This window comes from Alnus glutinosa, chromosome 6 (assembly GCF_958979055.1).
Source record: "Alnus glutinosa chromosome 6, dhAlnGlut1.1, whole genome shotgun sequence".
Classification (NCBI taxonomy): domain Eukaryota; kingdom Viridiplantae; phylum Streptophyta; class Magnoliopsida; order Fagales; family Betulaceae; genus Alnus; species Alnus glutinosa.
In genome coordinates, this window is record NC_084891.1 from 22,596,629 (window position 1) to 22,619,904 (window position 23,276).

General features: G+C 36.2%; 2 protein-coding genes across 5 annotated transcripts in view; both read left to right on the forward strand.

Annotated features, from left to right (window-relative positions):
- The window catches only part of LOC133870361 (polycomb group protein EMBRYONIC FLOWER 2), a 29,814-nt gene extending 17,949 nt beyond the window's left edge, over positions 1 to 11,865 (forward strand). For 2 of the 4 annotated variants that reach the window (XM_062307461.1, XM_062307460.1), the window contains 7 exons: positions 1,291 to 1,329; positions 1,406 to 1,544; positions 3,836 to 3,884; positions 6,784 to 6,867; positions 8,602 to 8,681; positions 9,527 to 9,616; positions 11,275 to 11,865. In XM_062307461.1, coding sequence (XP_062163445.1) covers positions 1,291 to 1,329; positions 1,406 to 1,544; positions 3,836 to 3,884; positions 6,784 to 6,867; positions 8,602 to 8,681; positions 9,527 to 9,616; positions 11,275 to 11,389 — 596 coding nt within the window. In that variant the 3' untranslated portion in view covers positions 11,390 to 11,865. The remainder of the gene's footprint in view (positions 1 to 1,290; positions 1,330 to 1,405; positions 1,545 to 3,835; positions 3,885 to 6,783; positions 6,868 to 8,601; positions 8,682 to 9,526; positions 9,617 to 11,274) is intronic. The other 2 variants (XM_062307462.1, XM_062307463.1) reach the window with 2 other exon arrangements.
- A 4,765-nt stretch (positions 11,866 to 16,630) lies between these two features.
- On the forward strand, positions 16,631 to 17,505 carry LOC133870281 (zinc finger CCCH domain-containing protein 54). Its single transcript, XM_062307369.1, has 2 exons — positions 16,631 to 16,974; positions 17,148 to 17,505. The coding sequence occupies exons 1-2, from the start codon at positions 16,631 to 16,633 to the stop codon at positions 17,503 to 17,505; spliced, it is 702 nt and encodes a 233-aa protein (XP_062163353.1).
- The last annotated feature ends 5,771 nt before the right edge of the window (positions 17,506 to 23,276 follow it).

Consider the following 23,276-nt stretch of genomic DNA (forward strand, 5'->3'; position numbering starts at 1 on the left):
ACTCTTCCAAGGAAAGTGACTTCTCACATCGCAAGCCAGAGAGCTAAAGAAAGACCTAACCTTGAACAAACCTTTTTTGGAAGGGATCCACCACAATTTGTCTTCACTACCTCTATTAAAACTGATCGAGTGCAATACCTGGAAAAACGCAGCAAAGGTATCCACTTCCCAATCATGCGCTTCTCTGAAAAAGCACACGCTCCACTGATTGAAGCCACCCACAAGCTCCACATTATTCGCAACTGAAGCATCCTTCGCACGAGCAATTCCATATAAAACAGGAAAAGCTTCCTTAAGAGTTGAGTTCCCACACCACAAATCATGCCAAAATTTTGTTCTAGCCCCGCCTCCCACCTCAAATCTAGAGAATCCTACAAAATTCTTCCACCCTTTCCTGATGTTCTTCTACAACCCCACCCCAAAAGTACCTGTAGGCTCTAGGGAGCACCAACCTCCCCATAAACTTCCAAACTTGGAATCCACCGCTATTCTCCACCAAGCTTCCTTCTCAATCCCATAACGCCACAGCCATTTGCCTAATAGAGCCTTGTTAAACACCACCAGATTTCTAATACCCAACCCGCCTTCTGAAACTGGAGTGCACACGTTAGACCATTTCACCAAATGATACTTGAACTCATCACCAATTCCTCCCCAAAGGAAGTCTCGTTGTAGCTTCTCAATACGAGCACCTACACTTGCCGGGATAGGAAAAAGAGACAAAAAATACGTGGGCAAGTTGGAAAGAGTACTCTTGATGAGGGTAACTCTACCTCCCTTGGAAAGGTATAACCTTTTCCAGCTGGCCAACCGACGTTCAACCTTCTCAATAACACCATCCCAGATATGAATAGATTTGTAGGAAAATGGATTTAATAAGTGCAAGTAGAAAATGGCACCTACTTGCCTCTTTTGGAACGTTGAGGATTTGGAGAAGACCTCGGAAGAGATTTTATTCTCCTTTTACCACACTTAGTATATTTGTACTATGGCTTACGTGTCCCCTTTATCATTTAGCTTTAATGGTTTTCTAGCTCATTTCTCTAGTTAGGCATTTCCTTTTGTATACTCCCAGTGTACTAAGGGACGCCTTATGCTTTTAATGAGATTGGCTTATTACTTATCCAAAAAAAAAAAATATATATGTGCTTTACACTTTAATCTTAGATATCTGCTAATACTGAAGGATTCTTGGAGTGGATTATTTATTTTAAGCAGACTCTTCTATACCTTTTTCCCCTCATACTCCTATGGATTTTGTCAAATGGACAATGAACTTTTTTGTTTCAGATGCTCATTCTAGCAAAGGTGATAAGGCTCGTTTCTCAGGTCTGAAAGATTTTCAGAATGATATAGTTGGTGCTGAAGAGTGTATAGTTTTGTTCATCCAGATTTAATGTTACAGGGGTTTCAAGTGCCACACCACAATCATATGCTGATGGCGATTGCATTCAATCAATACCTGGGAACAATCTTGCGCCCACTACCATGCTACAGTTTGCAAAGACCAGAAAGTTATCTATTGAACGTTCTGATCCTAGAAAGTATGTCTGCTAGTCCCCTCTCTCTCTCTCTCATTGTAGCATATTATCATTTTATTTTAAAAGATCTTGATTCCATGAAGATGTTGTACGAATAATTTTGATAGAGCTTGTTCAGTGGAGTGAATAGTATCAGCCAACAGTCTATATCTGCATTAGGCTCTATGTGGTTGGCAGTAGCTAGTTGAAGACTATGAAATGATTAAAGATCCATAATTGTTGCTTGGGCACTTGGGTTCTAGTACTGTTTTTCTTTTTCCTCTTTTTTTTTTTCCTAGGGTACTGTGCTCGAATCATTAATTTTACTGACAATATTTTATCTCCATTTTGTATAAAACTTTTCATTTTGTTGTCAATTTGATTAGTGCAAACATATCCTTATAAGTAATTGGAATAGCTAGGGACAGTAAAAGAATTTGAATTATAGTTATTATACCTAGACCAATGGGACCAATGAACTGTTAAGTCATTTATTATATGATATGTAGTGTTTTTGCTTCCTTGATAAGAGCATCTCCAGCAGCAATAACCAATTGAGCTATTCAAAAAGCTCTTTTTTCTATTTTACTTGCTCGTTTTTCAACACAAACTCCAACAGATTATCTATTACACTCTCTACTTTCTTTAAATATTATTTTCCAATTTCTTGTTTATTTTTTTATTTATTTTTTCACTTCTCTCTTCCACTCTCTTCTTCTCCCTCTGATTTCTTAGGAGTGTTCGTTCTAGCCGGGGTAAAGGCAAAAGGACTATTAATGTAATGTAGTCTAGTGTGTTTTTGGCGGGTTTAGGGTTTGGGCTTTGGGTCTTGGTTTCTCGGTTGTTTGTGGGTTTTGAACTTTTGTGGGTTTTCTCTTTTGTTTTGTTTGCTTGCCTGTGTTCGGTTTCCTTTGTGCACTTCCTGTATGCTTAGGGATGCCTTACGCTTTTTTGCTTTTTCAAAAAGCGCAAAGGAGTGCAACCCATAGTACACAGGACGTATACATGAAACCCCTAATTCAAAGAAAAAAAAGAGCACCTATCTATAAATTCAAAATAAGAACACTTATACATAAGCTGAAATTTCTCTCTCAACATAAACAACGTTTGTAGTATCATTTTCTTCAAGTTCATCAAATCAATCTCACAATCTTCAAAACAGCGTGCATTTCGTTCCCTCCATACACACCACACCACACCAAACACAATGGAGCTATGTGCCAAATCGGTATCAACGTCCGATTGCCCTTTTGCATGAGTGTTCTTATTTTGAATTTATAGATATGTGCTCTCTTTTTTCTTTGAATTAGGGCTTTCATGTATACGTCCTGTGTACTATGGGTTGCGCTCCTTTGCGCTTTTTGAATATACTTTACTTATCAAAAAAAATTATACAAGTTTTCATAGGTGTTAAGTCCTACATTGATTCCTTATTAGGTGAGACTATGCTTTATAAGAGATTATATGGAGCTCCAATTATAACTTTATTAGTCTTTTTGGAGTAATAGCACAAATGTGACTAATGTTTTTTCTGGACCGTTAGATGTTGGTGAACCATCGGTCTGAAAAGCTTAGGTTGATGGGAGTTAGGCCAACAACTTATATCAAGTTTGACACATAATCAATGGAGTATAGATGATTGCCTTTCATGTTCTTTCTTAAAGCAAGTATGATTGTTTGAAATGCAATATCATTTATTTACCAAAATACCATGTTAGCTTCTCTAATTTTATCAACATGCATAAATTATTTGCAAGAAATATAAGCAGAGATTTTATGGATGAAATGGCTTGTATCTCTAAGGCATTTGCTGGGCTATTCCTTGCTTTGAGGCCCATTGCCTTGCCTAGTTTTACAACCTTGGAACTTCCCAAATTAGCTCGCCGTGCTCGTCGCGTGTCTTGTCATTGGCTCAAGCAAGTAAATCTGTCTTCAAAAGGAGAAACATTAGAATGCTAGAGAAACACGTTGAAAGTAATAAGTACAGGTGGCAAAAATTAGTTCCAAGTGGTAGAACCCCTTAGGATAACATTTTTTAGCTTAACCATAAACAACTCGGGCTTGGGTTTCTGATTTATCAGATGACTGAACCTGACCAATATTATTTATTACTAACAACATGTAAATGATTTGGTTTTCTGCATTTGGCTCTATAGCGTAAATTACATTATTAGTCAAAGTATACATTTCATCATGTAACATGCTGTAAAATGTATATACATATGAATTGACATTACTTATCAAAAAAAATGTATATACATATTGATTACATAGAAAATCCAAATGATAGTAATATTCTTTTTGAATCATTTCAGTTGTGCCCTCCTGCGGAAGCGACAGTTTTTTCACTCACATAGAGCTCAGGTGACAAGTGCATATCGTAAATGATAGATGATTTTTTGTCCTTATCTAGTTTTTTTTTTTTTTTTATAAGATTTAAAATTATTGGATATATCCTTTATGTTTTGCAATTATTTGTTGTATTAGCTTTTTTTTCAAATTGATAGGCACTTGAGTTTGCAAGTTTCCTTGCCGAAATGTATGATCTAGATGAATTTGCTATGTCATTTGAACTTTTATTTTCTTAGAACTTGTACTTGTTTTAATACATCGTTACAATTTCAGGATGTCATTTATTGAAGCATTCTAGTATCTGTATTTGACTAGATTATTTTTTAACTTAAATCTGGAGAGGGGATAAATCTTTAATTGGTATGCTAGGTAAAGTAGGCAGCTTCACTGCCCATGGCATGTCTAAAGATCGTAATGTAATTGAAATTCAATTCATAGTTAAGGCTAGAGATTGGAGATGTTTTTATAACTGAGGAGAATTAATGCCTCTTAAAAAGTACCGATTTACAATGGCATGAAATTATCAAAGACATGGTGTGGGTGCACAAGTTATGATTGAAGGCAACTTTATTGAAAGTGAAAAATAATTATGTTCTTGGCTTTCGATGCTATATCCATGAAAGATGGTAACCTCATGGATGAATCGTTTCAAGGATAAAGGTATTTTGTATTATTCTGAATGGGGACTATAGTTTCCTAATGTGGAGTGCGATATTGTTTCTTGCTTTGGGGGTTTTAGTATAGAGAAGGGAGGTGCACCAAGAAAAGTTGAATGGAATTTTTGAGAGAAATGGCTTGAGGGTGAAGTGAGAAAATACACAGCTTGAAGGAGAAAACAAAACAAGAAAATTATGATAATTAATCTTCATAGGAGAAACAAAAAAACAGTTGTCCAAAGAAACAAAGTTTTGAAGAAAAAGCCTTAATCTCCTCCAATGTCCTCTCACGGTCCTCAAAACTCTTGTCATTCATTTCCTTCCATAAATACCCATAGAGAACATGATGTGGGTATTTCATGCTTTCTATGAAGTGTGGTTCTTTTGATAAAAGTTTAAATGCATCCTCCTTGTTAATTCTTATCGAATGGTGAGCATATGTCTAGGACTTAGAAACCTATCCATTTGGTGGGTAGTGTCTATGTAACACCCGTCCCACATTGAAAAGATGAGAAGTAGCCCACATAAAGTGGGTGGTTTATAAAGATAGTCACGAGTGTTAAGTCCCACATTGCCTAGTTACTAGGTGAAACTGGACTTTATAAGGGATTATAGGGAAGTTCCAAATTGATTAGTCATTTTGGGATGATAGCGCAGATGTGGTTAGCGCTTTATCCTTAGTCATTATAAACGGTATCGGAGCCACCTGGTAATGTTAAGCCATGTGATACAGGAGCACCGCATGAAGTGGCTTTAACGAGGACGTCAAGGGTTTAAAATGGGACTTTGTAACACATATGTCCAACATTGGAAAGATAAAGAGTAGCTCATATAAAGTAAGTGGTTTATAAAGATTATCATGAGTATTAAGTCTCACATTGTCTAGTTACTAGGTGAAACTAGACTTTATAAGAGATTATAGGGAAGCTTCAAATTGACTAATCCTTTTGGAGTAATAATGTAGATGTGGCTAGCTCTTTTTCCTGGGTCGTTATAGTCTATGAGCTATTGGCCAAGGTCTTGACCAATGGGCTGAAGATAGTGCTTGTTAGGATGTCTATTTCTAATAGGAGACAGAACTTGGGTTTAGTCCTTATAGCACGAGATTTTGGAGAGTGGATTGAAATTAGGTGTTCCGAGAATTTTTGTGCGAGCTGGATTTGAAGGGCATGTTGAAGTTACGGGGGTTTGGGGTAGAATGAAGAAGTTGGATTCACTATTGCATTTCTATGGTCAGCTTCTCTATTCTTTGTCAAGGGATCTACTATTCCTTTTCTTCAGGGATTCTGGAGAATTAAGATCTGCTATCCAATTTTCTCTTTGTACTGGTTATTAGTTGTTTAGAAGGATGGCTATGTGACCTATTGAGGGAGGTTTGCGGTCAAGCTTTAATGTTGGTGACATGGTTGGTGCAGAAATGATCATGATCTGACTCCTGTTTGCCAATGACACCTTAATTTGCTCTAGAGTGGAACCCGGATCAGTTTGACTCCTAGAGTTTCTTTTCTTTCCCTCAAGACAGTTTCAGGTTTGAGAGTCAACTTGAGCAGGAGTGAAATGGTGTTTCCAGAAGGTGCATAGAGAGGATGGATGCACTGCTGGTTTTACTAGGTCTTAAGGTGGGCATTCACATTTGAAATAGTCTCTTGGTTTGTCATTTAATGCAGGTTGGTTTGGAATCGTTTGACAGTGTGGACGAAGAAACCTTAGTAAAGATAGTAGTCTGGTCTTAAGGTGACAAATGAATTACACAGATTTGAGTTTTGGTTGAGGATCAATAAACCATCTTATGTTATAAAAAAAATTATGAATTTAGTTTTATCATTGTTGATATTAAGATGGCAGCTGAAATTATTTTGGGAAGGTCAGGAAAGCAATGAATTCTCAAGGGAATACAAATTTGAAAGAAATTCCTACATTTTTAATTTTCATTCAGTTGTGAATGCTATTTCTAGTCATTTTAAACATTACATGTTTATGATGTATCAATTTTGCACGTTGTTATATTCGTTGTTCAGAGTTATTGGCAAACTATGTGAACACTATTTTTTATTTATGGTTATGGGAGGCCCTACATGGTGAATTCAATATCCTATATGCTGCTCTTGGCATGGTTTCTGCCAAGAGCTATTGTGGCTTCTATAGGGATATAACTAACCTCTTCTTATTTGACAACATCCTCTTTTGTTTTTGTTGTTTTTACTCAAAATATATGCATCAAACATCTGAAAAAATAGATTATCTTGTGCTTGAAGCCTATGGCACTGGAGCAAGTGTTAGCAGATCGGGATAGTGAGGATGAAGTTGATGATGATGTTGCAGATTTTGAAGATCGAAGGGTATGCTAAATGACACTAATTTGGTTATTATTATTATTTCGCAATTGCTTCTTTTGTTTGAACAGCAAAGCTCTGTTGGACCTAACAAAAAGGTAATGGCTAGCTGAGTCATTGAAAATTAACTTTTAGGATACAAAATAGTCAATAGCTTTTTTTTGATAAGTAAGAAAAGTTTTATTAGAAAGAGCGTAAGGCGCCCCTAAGTACACAAGAAGTATACATAGGAACAACCAAAGCCAACCCACCAAAAGCACCCAACAAAACCCTAAAGCCCAAAAGGATCACCCGAGAACAGCCCACAAAAGAACCCAACAAAACCCACAAGGAGGCAAGCCCTAAAACCCGAAAACCTCTAAACCCACGAGGGCACAAAACCCTACTACATGAGAGCCTTGCCTTTCTCGCGCCTAGAGGGAGCGCTTGCAACGCCATAATTAATGGAACTTTTCAAATTCAATAGCTCTCTCTTTCCCTTGGTCTTTTGACGTGCTATCATCTTGTCCTGATGAAATTCATCTTTCATGGCATCAAGGATTGCCAAAGACTCCTCGCCCTGAACCCCGTCCGACGACCAGTCTAAAGGCAACCCATCCCAAAAATCACCATCCTTCTCCCAAACAACTAACTTCCCATTAAGATCATACCCGACAGGCCAATCCTGAGATTGAGAAAAACCATTGCCCTCTACGGATGAAGGAATGATGCGACCTCTCGATGGGGAGTGAAGCCCTATCATCCCAACATCCTTGGCCTCATGAGACACGGTAGGGGCTATCGCAGCCGGGCGAGGGTTGAGGAACCCCTTTCGAAGGAAACCCTTCTTCGCAGAACCCACAGAATTCTTCAACGGAGGCACTGCAGCTACTTCCTTTTTAGCAGAACAGATAGGCGTCTTTGAAGCATAATTTTAGCTGGCTGAGACATTGAAGAATAATTTTAGCTACCCTTAAAAAAAAATCAATTGCAACTGCAGTAATTAGGACAACAATAAAATTGGAATTGATCTAATCTTCTCTATGTTACAGGGATTTTGTTTCCAGTGGAATAGTTAAGGATAGTTTATAAAAAAATTCATGTTTGGGGTGATTTTGAATTTATCATTAACGATATCTTTAAACTAAACCAAATGGCAATTTTTAAGACTTTCCTGGTTGTGGGCTGAATGGTTCAGTTGATTGGTCTGATTGTGGGAGTTGGAATGCACATCAGTGAGTTGAAATCAAAGAAAAGAAAACAATATGAGAAGCAAATAAAATAACATTTAAAATATCTTAGTGTCATTTTTAAGGCTCGGTACTTTAAAAAATATTTTGGCTTGTACGTGAAATATGTGTTATAGCAATTGAAAAGTCCCACCAGGTTGCGCACTTCAGATGTCTCAACCGTATGGTATGATCTGGCTTCCAGAAGTTGATTGTTAGTGATTGTAATAATGGTATTGCTCGCTCTTTAAATGTATGAGTGCAGGTGTGCACATCTTTTGCTTTTATTAGTGGTTCTTCCTTCTATGCGGTCATTTATGAGATTAAAATGATAAAACAAATGCTTGGTCCCGTCTTTCTCGAGTCAATGGTCAGTTTTCTGAACATAGTTGGGCCTTGTGTTGGGTAATATGGGCAAGCTCCTTCAATTTAATAAGCACCTTTGTCCATCTTTTACTAGGAGATTTTTTTTTCTGTCCTTGTTAGTGGTTCAGAAGATGAGATAACATTGGTAAACTCTACCATGTTGCAGATGCTTGATGATTTTGTTGATGTGACCAAGGATGAGAAGCTAATGATGCATATGTGGAACTCCTTTGTGAGGAAGCAACGGTAATCTTCTCCCTCCATCTTGCTTTGAATTCTTATTTTGTTGCTTCACAAGGGACTTTCTCTCATTTGATGCCCATTGTCAGAAGACCGTCTAAACTGCCTGAAAGGGTAATATTTTTCTGCAGTTGTGCCTAGTTGTTTGAATAGTCGAAACTGAATGAAGCCATCAGTGCCATTAGGGAGTGTTTGGATGACTATGAATCTGGTTCAGTTTGTTTCTGAATCAATGCTGACATGAGTTCAACTTTGAGCTAGTTTTTATTTATATGCATCTCGTCTAAACCATGCAGTAATCACATGTAAATTTTTATGGAAACATGTGTGCACTAATTTTGGATTAAAAAATGACTAATTAAAGAACTGATTCCATATTTTGTAAAATTTGAGTAACTGAAAAATCTAAAATTAATTATTTCATTTAGAGCTAGCCTGCTTTTATGGTTTGCGAAACAGCCATTAAATATTGTTGTATAATTTTGCTCTCCAGGGCAATTACTTGGCTATCATATCTTTTCTAGCTACCTCACAGGTGCTCATTTTGGCCTTCCTCTTGTCTATTTGGCATGTGAGCACCCCTTCAAATTGGTGTCCAGTGCATATCTGAATCACAAATACAGCCTACTTTCAAGACTTCCATTTTTTTGGAAAAGTTGCTCAAAAGTCTGTCACTATGATACAAACTAGAACTGGATGTATGCTAGAAAGCTCTTGGATTTCATGCAATCTTTTGGCAGTTCTCTTCATTGCACATATAGTTGTAATGCATGATGTTCATGCCTGTCTTCAATATTGATGTTATTCATTTTAGGTTTTCGCTTGTAATATCCCATATTTGGTAATGTCAGGGTTCTAGCAGATGGTCATATTCCTTGGGCGTGTGAGGCCTTTTCGAGATTGCATGGACCGGACCTTGTCTGTAACCCTGCCCTTATCTGGTAAGCTGTTTTCATTTGATTTTGAATGTGGTTATGCACTTTTTAATTCACCACTTAAGTTTTATTTTCCCCACTTCTGCTGGACCCTGCCCTTTTTCATATTGATAAGCTGGCACATTAGTTTGATGAAAAATAAAATGTAGTCACAACACTTTGGCACGTCAAATCTTGAAAATATGGGAAACGACATGGTAAGGATATGTTTGGAGGGTGTGGATATGTGTGCGTTTGCTGTGTATGTACGTACATCATATACATGTAATATCGTGCTTTTTAACTTTGTCTTCATTTTCTTTTTTATCGGTAAGATTTGACCCTAACTTCTAGCCTACTCCACACTGTTTTATGATAAAGGGGAAAATGTTCGTAAAAAGATTTGAGGTGTCTTGTTAGTCAGAATGAGTTATAAAATTTGTATGAGGACGTGAATATTGTATATAATGTCAGCAATGGCTTACTGCAATTTAATAGTAGTTACTAATAGGAGTCATTACAGAACCTCTTTACATTGGGCTTCAGCTGCCTATGGTAGTCGAAGGGAGGGAAAAAGAGGATGGGAGCAGGGGTTATGCTTAGGACTTAATGAAGGACGGAACACCTAAATGTTAGGTTAAATTTAGACTTGGTTTTTAACGGTGATGATACTTTCTTGGTTGTGCTCTTGCCCCCTGGCAAAAAAAAAAAAAACACTGCGAGTGTCGGACTCTTGTCAAGAGTTGCAATTGATATTTAAAAACTTGAGTTTGACAAGTTCAGGCCTTCTTTACAGCCATGTTGGTGCATCCTAACTCAGCTTTCCCTTTTGTGGGCAATGTCCTAGTTTTATTAGTAAATTGGTCATTGTGTGTGACATACTGCCTTAGAGCCAGATCTTGACTGTCTCTCTTTATCATTACTACCACTTGAGCCATAATTTTAGTAAAGTCGCACTCCTAGTATTATGTGCTGTTTGGGCCACTAATGAAACAGTAAAATTCAGAATTTTATTTCTGTGTCTAGTTTGGAATTTCAGGGAGACTCTTTATCACTTTCTTTCTGATTTAAACATGCCAGGAAATTCCTTTTTCAATAGGAGCCATCAATTTACTCATAAATCGTAATATATAATTGCATAGGGATACAAATTCTAAACTGGGTTTTTCACTGTCGATGGATTATTTCTTTATGGTCCTCCGCTCTTTGTTTTATTAGTTAATTAACATATTTTCTAATGTTCTTTATATACATTATGTCAAATGGACATTATTTCTTTTGCATTTTTATAGCTTCTTTTTTTTTTTTTTTCTTTTCTATACTGGTTCTTCTCTTTTCCTATTTCCTTTTCTTGCTATGTTTTTTCTCTCTTTCTCATATCTCCACATATCCCTAATCACTCGTATTCTTTCAAGTCAGATTCTGCTCTTTTCTGTCCCTCCTTCATATACCGTTCGCTACATCTTTTCCCACTAATATGAAAAAGAGCAATTACTTTTGTTACAGATTTACCTCATCCTGCGTTTTTTTATGAACTTTTATATGCACCCCAGCCTTCAGTTTATCTGAGTCTTTCAGAGACTGACTATATAATAAGATTCTATTTTTATGGTTGCTTAGTGATAAATTGAAATATCACATTTTGGATGGAAACGTGAGGTCTAAATATGCTTATGGCTTGACAGGTGTTGGAGATTATTTATGATCAAGCTGTGGAATCATGGTCTGCTTGATGCACGCACCATGAACAATTGTAACGTTGTTCTTGAACAATGCCAGGATTCATATCCTAAAAGCTAAGGAGATGAAATTGTATTTTGTGCCGGAAAAGGATTACAGGTAATGATGAAAGACATCCTTATGTGCTAATCTTGATATGTACTTTTGTAGCATATTTATTTTCACTTTTGAGCCTTAGGCCTACCCTTCTGTGAGTCAGCATACCTTGTATCCGACACCCCCCCCCCCCCCCCCCCCACAAAAAAAAAAAAAAAAAAAATTAACTTATGTAATTTAAACAAAAGAAAAAATGTAACTTTATTTTCACTTTCTTGGCTTTTTGCCCAAGATACAGAGGACGTGGTCATTTGTTGGGCCATTTTCTAGTTCTTATTTTTATTGTTTCCAGCACTGTAATTTTATTTGGGCCTGCTGTTGGGGAGCCCACCCCTCTTGAATTTTTTTTCCTTGTAATCCGTTTCTCATATTGCTTAGAAAAACAAAAAAACAAAAACCAAACAAAAGAAAAATATAAGTTCTGTTGTTCCATTATGTAAGATTATACATTCGTTGCCATGGGACACCGTCCTTTTAAGATTTTTTGTCTTAGCAAGATATTTGAAATCATTGAAGTCCATTCAATAGCATAAATGCTTATATGAAAAATAACAAAGTGGTGGTAAGAATTAAATGTTTGTTTTTCTTAAAAGAAAAGACCATTTTTGTGTTATTCGTGTAATTATCTTCACTTATCAGAAAACAAAGAATTTTTCTTTCATTATTTGTAATTTGTAAGACTTTTGCTTTCAGAGTTAATAAATTCGCAGAACTCTTTAATTCACCAAGCATACAATTTGAGTTCCAACCAACTGCAGGGCATAAAGAACTCTCGAATGGTTTGAAGCCAAAAGTTCTGGAGATTTTAGAAGTGTTTGTGAAACCGAGCCTCAAGACTATATATTAAAATTAGGGCCTAACCTGGAGGTCGCTTGTTTTATCATATAGAGAGAGGCATTTCCTTGGAGGGATTGCTCAAATTGCAAAGGGAATGTGTCAAGTTGAATACACAAACAACCAATTAACGAGTTGGTATGAGACTAGGATTGAATTTGTATGGGTCTGTGTATATGTTGCTCTATATATATATACAGACTACAATCAGAGGCCGAGAAGCAAGCCAAGAAACCTACCCTAGTACCCTAGTGAGTCTGTCCAACATTCTGCCGACAAAGCTACATGTCCTTCACGACCGACGGCCTTGGCTTTCCAAAAAGCAACAAACACTAATCGTGAGACTAATGAACCGTTTGGTTTAGCAATTTCAAAACGTGCGGTTTAAAAAAATAGCGAGTTATATTTATAATACATGCTGAATTTTAATGAATTGTGAAAGAGTGAATTATTAACAAAACCCTCTATGCTTCGATATTCTCCCCATCAAATATGCAACACATGTTTACAGCTAAATTAGACCAGCGTTTGAGCGTTTCTTCGCTTCAATGGCCACCACCTCTGCCTCAGCCTCCTCCACTCAAACCGCACCTTCTCTCACCTCTCAACCCACCACACAACTCCATAGCCTCACCCATCACATTACTCTCAAATTTACCCATCAAAGTTACCTTCTCTGGAAGGCCCAACTTGTTCCTTATCCCCAAGGTCAAAATTTCTTTGGCTTTGTTAATGTTACTCCTGATTCTACCGCTGGATCCATGGTAGCCAATCCGGCATACCAGACTTGGTTTCACCAAAATAAAATGATCTTAAGTGCTATTATTTCACCCCTCTTTGAAGGGTTCTTAGCACACCCTTGATAAGCTCTTCTCCTCAGTCCAAGGCTTGCATAAATTCAGATATATCAGTTAGCAACCTTAAAGAAAGGTTCTACTCCCATTGCTGATTATTTTCAAAAGGCTCAAAATTTAGCTCACAGATTGGCTGCTTTCAACCAACCACTACAGGAGTCTAAGCTTGTCTCTTACATACTCGCACCGAATATGATCCTCTTGTCACATCTGTGACAACAAGAATTGATCCAGTTTCTTTAAATGATCTCTATGGTATCTCCTATCTCATGAGTTTAGCATTCAACAACATCAATCAACTGTTGATTTACCTTCAATTATGCCCTCTGTATTCATAGATCACCATTAAGACAACTCATAGTATATTGTGATTCTAATTGGACAGGGTGCCCAGATGATAAGCGGTCTATCTCTAGATACTATGTCATTATTGAAAGAAAAAAAATATCATCTCATGGAGCTCGAAGAAGCAGCCAACAGTGTCTCAATCCAATACAAAATCAGAATGCAATGCCTTAGCAAATGTTTCAACTGAACTAATTTGGATTCAATCTCTATTGGGCAAGCTTAGCATCTCCCTTCCACATGCACCCATCTTGCATAGTGATAATACTAGAGCAACCTATCTCACTTTCCATCCAATTTTCAATGCTCGCACCAAGCATATAGAAATCGATTACCATTTTTGAAAGATTGTGTTGCCGCTAAAGCCTTGGATGTATGTTTTTCTATCTAGTAAGGACCAACTCTCAAACATCCTTACCAAACCTCTGGTTTTTTAATGGTTCTCTCTCCCCAATTTCAACCTTAACGTTATGTCGAGTTTGAGGCAAATCTTAGCTTAAAGTTGTTATGTTTAAATTCCTTGTATCTATCTTGTAAAGATTATAAACTCAACTAATACAATTATAAAGACAATCATTGCCCTACGTATTGTGTAGGCAGAATTACAGCATCCCAAACAACTGTTTGCATTACACGTACAGATGATCATAATCAAAGTTAACATTTAAAATAGCACGATTTTGTTAAAACCTCTCGGCCAACTATTTTCACTTGAGCCCAAGGAGTTAGCTCAATAGTTAAAGGGGATAATTCGGGTTATCTATTCTCAAGTTCAAGTTCTCATTGAGTTGAAACTGATCTCTTGGGACTGGTCTTCCTAGCGACACTTGTGACTCAATTTGATTTATGCAGAGAGGGGTGGAAAGTATAGGGAGTTTACCTCTTAAGGGTTGGTACACGAAATAACTCTGCCTTTAAGGGTTACGATCATTAAAGAAAAAAAAAAAAAAACTATTTTCACATGTACCAACCACCATTTTTGTAGTCAAGGGGAGTTGCTTTTGTTGCTTTAATTTGTTACCAAACCACAAAAGAAACGCCTGCGAAACCCAAGGACACCTATGAATAAGAGCAAAGAGAGTAAGTCAGCTAGCTAAAACTGTTCCAGCTCCAGTATTTGATCCTTCGACACGTGCACGTGAGATTCTTTTAATATATTTTGTCGTAAATATAGTCAGGTCACTTTATCATTTACACGTGTGGATCGCCTTGCGTTTGCCATATTTAGCAAACTTTGTTCTTTCTGTGGGGGAGTCGCTGTCGTTTTGCTTCTCATACCGTCGTCTGAAACGTCTGTTACGTTTTGGAACCGAGTGCAGGCCCTTGTCTGCGGTCGGTATTCTTCACGTCACTACATTTTGGCATTTTGCTTTCTTCCTCTATTTCTTTCTTCATCTTTCGACTTTGTATAACTGCTTATTACGGGGTTCGCGTGTTAAATTTAGGTCGTATCGAATCATATGTATATATAAGATATAATTATATAAGTCAATCTTAACTCAAACAATTTAATTAAACGTGTGAAGCTCCTAAATTCTAATTCTCTAATTTTGTTTTAAGCTCGTGTCGGTATATAACTCTAATTAGTTCTCCCTTATAGTATATCTCATCATGATTAATGCTAATATTTACATCCATTTATAACACACGTCACATTGATAGACGTGACGTGTTTTAAGCGACTAATTTTTTTTTTTTTTTTTTTTTTTTTTGTGACAGATATGAAAAACTACTTAAAATACGTTATGTCAGTTAATGTGACATAGTGGCGTACATGCGGGCGGATATTAACCGCTTGCATTTGCTATTCACTGCGCGGATAGCTAAACCCATTATCCGCAAGCACGAATACGGACAATAGTTTTAGGGTATGGAGATGCGGATAATAACTACATCTGCATACCCTTTATATTTATATATATATATATATATATATATATATATATATATATATATATATATATATATATATATATATATATATATATATATATTCCACTTATGAATGTGTAACATTTAGATAATTTCTGTTTTTTTATGTTTGCTGGTTTGATTTTTTTTTTTTTTCTCACAAAATAACCGGAGCTACCATGCATTAATCTGAAGAGGCCCGATGGCAAATATAGTGAATAAAGGCACATCAACACCCTACACACTAAACTGGAAAAATCTGACTTGGTTCTAAATATTTTTGGAATTGCGTCATATTTTCAAAACAAGCATAAAAGATTAAAAATCGGTCAAAACTATTTTTAAAAGCGTTTAAAAGAGATTCATTACCTATTTGCGGATAGCGGATAATCACCGCATATAATAACAGCAATAACCGTGTGAATATCCACGTGTACACTCTTAAATTGTGAATCTGGAATGTAATTATAAAGAGTACCATTACTCATCTCTTTTAAGTCAGATTTGTTTTTAAGATAGGAATAGGAGGATCGAGTTCATGCATGGATTCTGTAGATCACTCCATCTGATATTTCAAGAAAGCTGGGTGAGAATCGATGATCAGATGAATGTTGTGTTATTAGCATGACCGAAAGATAAGAGTCCAAGTTAATTGTAAAGTTAAGCATCGGTCAGTTTGCAAGTTGCAACAATGGCCAGCATGACATGGCCAAGGCAACCTCTCCATTATGGGCTCACAACTGGCAGACTGTGTTAACCAACGTCTTCCCAGTGGCAAAGCAAGCGAGCATGCGCCATGCCCATCACCGGGAACCCCAGCGGACGTCCGTTACGTTACCGTTAGATGAAAGGTCCATTGTGGAATATCTCAAAAGTAACTGCATAATGGTTAGCTTTTAACTCGAGCAGAGTTCAACTCCTCTCACTATAAATAAATGCACCCCTTTCCCTCACCTTCCTTCAATTCAATGCTTCCTCTGCATTTCTCTTCGATCCAGTGATGGTTCTTCTTCACCATTTCAACCAGGAGCATTTTTCTGTAGCATCGAACCCATTATAACCAGAGGTATTATGAAGAGAATAAAGCTTTACAGATTATTATCTCTGTTTCTGAAATTTGTATAGCATATATATCCCATTCTCCTTGAACTAGATAAAAATATCGTATAGCTTTCACATAAAAAAACAAAAAAAAAAAAATTGGGATAATTTATCTCTTTAATTACCTTCCTATAATCTTCTATACCCTCCTATTACAAACATGTTGAAAGGTGTCAATCCGGGTTTTTTATCCGAGCGCCAATTTCCCAATTTTGCCACTCCTTCCGAGTACAACCATGTTGACCACATTGACAACGCTATCTTCTGCGCGGACGAGTTCCGCATGTACGCCTATAAGATCAAGCGGTGCCCAAGAATGCGAAGCCACGACTGGACGGAGTGCCCCTACGCCCACCGTGGCGAAAAGGCGCAACGCCGCGACCCGCGTAAATTCAACTACACGGCCATTGCCTGCCCAGCCTTCCGCATGCACGGTAAATGCCACAAGGGAGATGCCTGCGAGTTTGCGCACGGAGTCTTCGAGTACTGGCTGCATCCTGCAAGGTAGTACTACTATTAAGATATAAATTAAATTATTAAATTCATATTTTTTTTATTAAATTAATTAAATTTTTACGATAAGTAGTAATTTAAATTTTAATATAATATCAGAGTAAAAATTCTGAATTCGAAATTTTTCTCTATCAATTATCTTCAATTTCAATTATATATTATAGGTACCGAACACGCGCATGCAATGCTGGGCGCTATTGCCAACGTAAGGTATGTTTTTTCGCTCACACGCAAGAGCAGTTGCGGTCCGAGACCAAATACAAGTCTCATTCCACGTACCGGCAGCAAGCGAACGGCGGGCACGGATCGAACAGCGGGGAGGAATCCTCGTCGTTGCCTGTGCCGGAGCTGACGAAGAAAAAGAATGAGAGTAATTATTTTGACGGGGTTTCAGAGTTTTTGAAGAGTTTGAGGGCGTTGAAGATAAGGGATGTTGAGGAGGGGGAGAGGGGTTCTGCTAATTGGGGGTTATTGGATTCAGATTTGCCTCATCTCGATTGGATTTCGGAGTTGGTGCAGTAAATGCATGTGAGTGTTGGATGTTTGAGAAAGACGTTTGGAGTAAATATGCTTTAATTAATTTCTTGCGTAATTTGTATTTAATCAATTTGGAGTTTTGTTTTCTATAATTTGTATTGTTTCATATATGTATTTAGATTTCAATTGTAGCAATTAATAAGCTATCTATATATTGGTGTTCTTCTTTCTCACTTGTGGGGCAAAATCAATCAGCTGACCCCTCCTCTTAAAAGAAGAGAAAATACCACTTAATTACAAATAATAAATCACTTTTTGTTGATCCAAATTAAAGAAAAGAACCACCTGGTGTTTTTATGTAATTTTTTGTGGATCTAGCTATTTGAAATGAAGACAATAAGTATAGTTCAGTAATGCTAAAATCTTGTTAATTAATTCTTTAAAGATCAACACGACTGTCTTCGCGATGTTGAATTGCTGGTCCTACTGAAAAAGCCAAAAAAGAAATGCTTGCCTGATGTGGCAAAACACAAACAGGTTTTTTTTTTTTTTTTGGTAGAAACAGTTTCATTATCTTAACAATTAATAGTTGAGATTTGACCAAATCCATATAGCCGAATTCAATTTCCCTCTAATGCTTTCTCCTAATTAATCACATCTTTATCTACTTTTGCCCTTCATGGGTTTTCATTTATTTGTAAGGGTTTAAGACATATTTGGTATCTGTAGTTTAAAAATTTTATTTTTTGGTACTACAATTTCATTTTACTTTATAGATAGTACTTAAGTTTTGAAAAAAGACTGACTTGGTACCTCCGTCTATTTTTTCCTCCAAATTTTAACGGTATGCCACCTGTTAACCTCTGACACGTCGTACAATATAAAAATGTTTTTAAAAAAATCTTTAAAAATTAATTAAAAAATAAAAAATAATAAAACTTTAAAAAAATAATAAAATAAAAAGAGAAAATAAGAGGGCTGGCTAAGCAACCTCCTTGAACAGTCTGAGATAGCCGAACCACTCTTGGCTAAATAAATAAATAAATAAATAAATAATTAAAAAAAAAATTGAAGAAGGGGGTTCTGGCCCTTAGCCGAACCACCCCCAAGGACCAAAACTCCATTCTTCAATTTTTTTTATTCTTTGGTCATGGGTGCCCAAACCACTCCCCCACCCCAGACCGGTCAAGGGGGTGGCTAAGCCACGCCCTTGGCCAAAATGGGGGTGGCATGGTGGCCAAAGAGCCAACCCTCTTATTTTTTCTTTTCTTTTTTTTTCATTTTTTTTTTTTGTTTTTAATATATATATATACACGTTTTATTATTTTTAATTTTTTTATATTGTGCCACGTGTCAACTAATGGGTTGACACGTGGCAATCCATTAAAATTTGGATAGAAAAATAGATGGAGGTACCAAGTCAGTCTTTTCCCAAAACTCAGGTACCATATATAAAGCGAAATGAAACTGAGGTACCAAAAAATAAAGTTTTTAAACCACAAGTACCAAATATGTCTTTAACCCTATTTATAAAAGGGTTTTCCTCAAACAAAATATAAAGAGAATGATTTTACACAAGTTATCGAGCAATTAATTATTGAGTTACCTAACATTCTTAGTAGCCTCACCAAATTTTACTAGTCAAAATAGTTAAAATACACGTTTCTCTACTTTAGCCATCCACTTTTTTAAAGCACACCCATCAACCTCGTCATTTTTTTAGCTATCCACAATCAATGTTTCATTTAAATAATCTTTTTGACAAAAAGAGGTTGCGAGTAATGTGTGAGAGAGAAATAAAAAATAATAAGAGAGAGAGAGAGAGAGAGAAAATTTTCATAGTTTTTTATTGTTTTGGTGAGGGAGTAGCGCTCACTAATGAGTATTGAGTATTGTTCACTCACCAAATTGGTAAGGCTGTTGGAAACTCATTTTGAACCATTTCAGCAAATTAGCTCATCAAAATAGCCAAAAAGCTATTTTTGTGATTCTACGAGCATTCTTAGTATCCTCATCAAATTTTACTAGCCGAAATAGCCAAAAATTATTTTTCTCTATTTTAGCCATCCACTTTTTTAAAGCACTCACAGCAGCAACTTTACTACTTTAACTATCCACTATCACTATTCCATTTAAGTAATCATTTTCAAAAGGGGGGTTGTGTGTGATACATGAGAGGGAAGTTAAAAAAAAAAAAAAAGAAGAAGAAAAAGAAAAAAGAAATGTTTATTGTCCTACTCCCATCCCACTCTTATCCCACCATCGTCTAATGTGAGAGATATTAGAGAGAGCGTAGTGGGACCTTGATTTTTTAACAGCATTAGTGGTCCACATAGATAAGGATGGGATGTGAGTGAGACACCAAGCATTTCTCAAAAAAAAAAAAAAAAAGCACGAAGAGATAAAATTTTAATAGTATTTTATTGATTTTGTGAGTGAATAGTATTCACTATTGTTGGTGAGTACTGCTCACTCACCAAGTTTTTTTTACCAATTTAATGAGGCTACTGGAGAGTTCATTTTAGACAATTTCACGAAATTGACTCACAAAATAACCAAAAACCCATTTTAGTGAAGCTACTCAGAATGCTTAAATTGTCACCATGCCTTAATTTGCTCTATCTTGGTATAATTGAACTTGTATATGACTGCCAAAAATAAAAAAGTATCGGTGTAATTTAGAGAAAATGAGCTAATGTAATTTAGCAATTTTCTGAAGCTAAAAACTAGATGAATTAGGCTTAGATACTTTTTTTTTTTTTTTAAAAAAAAAAAAAAAAAAAAAAAAAAAAAAAAAAAAAATCCTATAGTTTTTAAACGGTTATAATTTAATTTTAAGTTTTTCATTAAAAAAGAGAGTGAGTGAAATTAAATTTAAACCATCGAAAAAACTACAAAAACTGTGCCTTTTTTTTAATCCAATAATTTTTTTTTAAAAAAAAAAAATAATAATCCAACTATAGATTGAAATGAACAATTTGATTGTACCCTCTTTTTCTTTTTCTTTTTTTTAGAAATTTCACTTACCCTTCATGTCAAAGTGACATGGTATTTGGCTATTTGTAATATTAACTTCGAATTATCAAAATTTGCGATATAGAAAAATTTGAAATACTTCGGCCGGGAGGTTAATTAGTGAAGCTTTCCTAAAAACTTTTATCAAATAAATCCTTTTATTAATATTATGCCAATTTTTCTTATAAAATTCTTATGATGAAATACTAATTATACTATTAAAGACAAAAATGTCAAACCAAAATAAAGAGCCAAAAAATTCTTTCCGTGGGTCTGTCCAATGCCACCGCCGGAGGTCTTCTTGGTTATTCACATTTAGAGACGTGTCTCCATGCATGATGATCAAAATTTGGAGTAATTACCTTTTTTCTCATGATCTATCGGCCTATGTCATTTTACCCCCACGAACTACCACATCGACAAAAAAAAAGCATCAAACTACCATCTTTACATACTTTGCCCCCTTCCGTCAGTCTAATTCATGCAAAGACTTAAATGTCCTAACTCAATTTCAAAAATTACCTAAATATCCTCATTTTAAACAAAAAAAAAAAAAAAAAAAAACTAAAGGAAAAGGGGGTGGCGGCAGCCACCCCCTGAGGTGGCAGGATGGCCTGCGAGCCACCCCCAGAGGCCGCGGGTGGCCCGCGAGCCACCCCTAAGGTGGCTCCGGCCACCCCGGAAGCTGGGTGGCCGAGCGGCCAGAGGTGGCCGGAGCCACCTCTGGGGGTGGCTCGCAGGCCACCCGGCCACCTCAGGGGTGGCTGCCGTCACCCCTTTTCCTTCAATTTTTTTTTTTTTTAATATTTTAATTTTAATTTTTTTATTAATTACTGTAGGGGCATTTTGGTCTTTAAATCAAACTTAACGGTAAAAAACGGCATATTCCATCCAAGTTAACGGGATTCCCTGATGGAAGGGGGCAAAGCAGTAAAGATGTTAGTCTGATGCTCTTTTTTTATCGAAGTGGTAGCTCGTGGGAGCAAAATGACATAGGTCAGTAGTTCATGGGGGGAAAAGGTAATTACCCCTAAAATCTTCAATGATCATGAACAAACCTCACTACAAAAATTTCAAGAATTTTGAACGGTTTTACAGACGGCTTTATTGAAACCGTATGTAAGTTACAGACGATTTCAATAAAACTGTCTGCAAATTTAGAGACGGTTTGGTTAAAACCGTCTATAAAACTATAATTCTAGACGATTGTAAAAACTAGTTAGAAAAAAACCGACTAAAATCAGCCATATTTTTGTAGTGTCTCCATAGCCATGGAGGTTACGCCTCCATCAATGGAGTCTCTTCACGGCCAGAGAGGCCAGTCTCCGGCCACAGTCATGGGAGCTTTCATGGACCTTCATGGCCATGGGTAGAAAATTGACAAATAATGACTGGGAATGATCCATTTGATAATTTTTTATCGGTAGGGACTTATACGATAAAATTGAAAGCACATTGATGAAACCTTTTTATGAGTAAATAGCATAGATATGATTTTAATATTTTCCTATTAATAAATCACTTTTAATTATTTGTAATAAAGTGTATATATGTTTAAAAAAAATTGAAATGGATTTACATTACTATTATGAACACATTTTTGCTGGACACATACATATTAATATTAGGAAAAATTGTCCGATTGATCCATGTGGTTAGCCTAAATTACAAACACTTCCTCTAATATCAAAACTAATTCAGATATTCTTGTGGATGGCTTAATTTACAAATCGTTCATTGGAGTCAAATTCTATTAGACGCCATGTCATAGCCAATAAGATGGCGACATCGACACATGTCGATCTTAATAAAAAATTAATAAATCTATTAAAAATATAAATAAATAAAACTTAAAAATTATTTTTTAAAAAAAAAAAATTGAAACAAAAAAATGGGGTAATTGAAAAATGTAATGGAAGTTTAAAGGAGTTCAAAGTAAAGTTTAAAAATAAAAAAATGGTTATTAAACACCTTATTGGTACCTGTGGTTTGACAACTTTTTTTTTTTTTTTTCCTCCTGTGCTTTCATTTGTATCACATATGGTACCTGTGCTATGTGAAAATACAGAGATGGTACCTCCATCTATTTTTTCGTCCAAAACTAACGTCTTGCCAGACCACCCCCCCAGGCCAATTTTGAGAGTGGCTGAACCACCACAGGCCAAATGAGGGTAGTCAAGCCACCCCCAAGCCAAATGGGGGTGGTTTTGGCCACCCCCATTTTGGCCTTTCCTAAAAGCCATGGAGTAATTCGGCCACCCTCAAACAGGTCTTAAGCCACCCCTTGGCCAAAATGGGGCCCCATGTGGCCCAAAGGGGTGGTTTCTTCAAATTTTTTTATTTTTCTTTTTTTAAAAAAAATACATCTGGGGACATGTGTCACATTATTTCACCGGCACGTCCGATGACATGGCTAGACGTTAGTTTCGGACGGAAAAATAGATGGAAGTACCATCTCCGTCTTTTACGCATAGTATAGGTACCATATGTGATACAAATGAAAGCACAGGGAGCAAAAAATAAAGTTATCAAACCACATGTACTAATAAGTTGTTTAACCCAATAAAAAAAATTGTCCTGGCCATTGATGGTAGACTGCTCTAACTTTAATTGTGTTTAGTAAAATTAATTTTTTTTCCTTGGATGAAATTCCAATCTAATCCCCTTTATCCCACCATATTATTTTATTAATTATTTAGAGTTAGGATTTTTTTTTTTTTTTTTTTTTTTGGCAACAGCGTTATACGTACAGATATCAGTATAGTTGCATACAAAAAGTATATGTACATTAATTGTAACTG

Bases quoted from the DNA above. Each gene is read 5' to 3' on its own strand.
- LOC133870281 (XM_062307369.1), top strand. From the start codon at position 16,631: ATGTTGAAAGGTGTCAATCCGGGTTTTTTATCCGAGCGCCAATTTCCC. The intron at 16,975-17,147 runs GTAGTACTACTA...TATATATTATAG, and splicing joins TACTGGCTGCATCCTGCAAG to GTACCGAACACGCGCATGCA.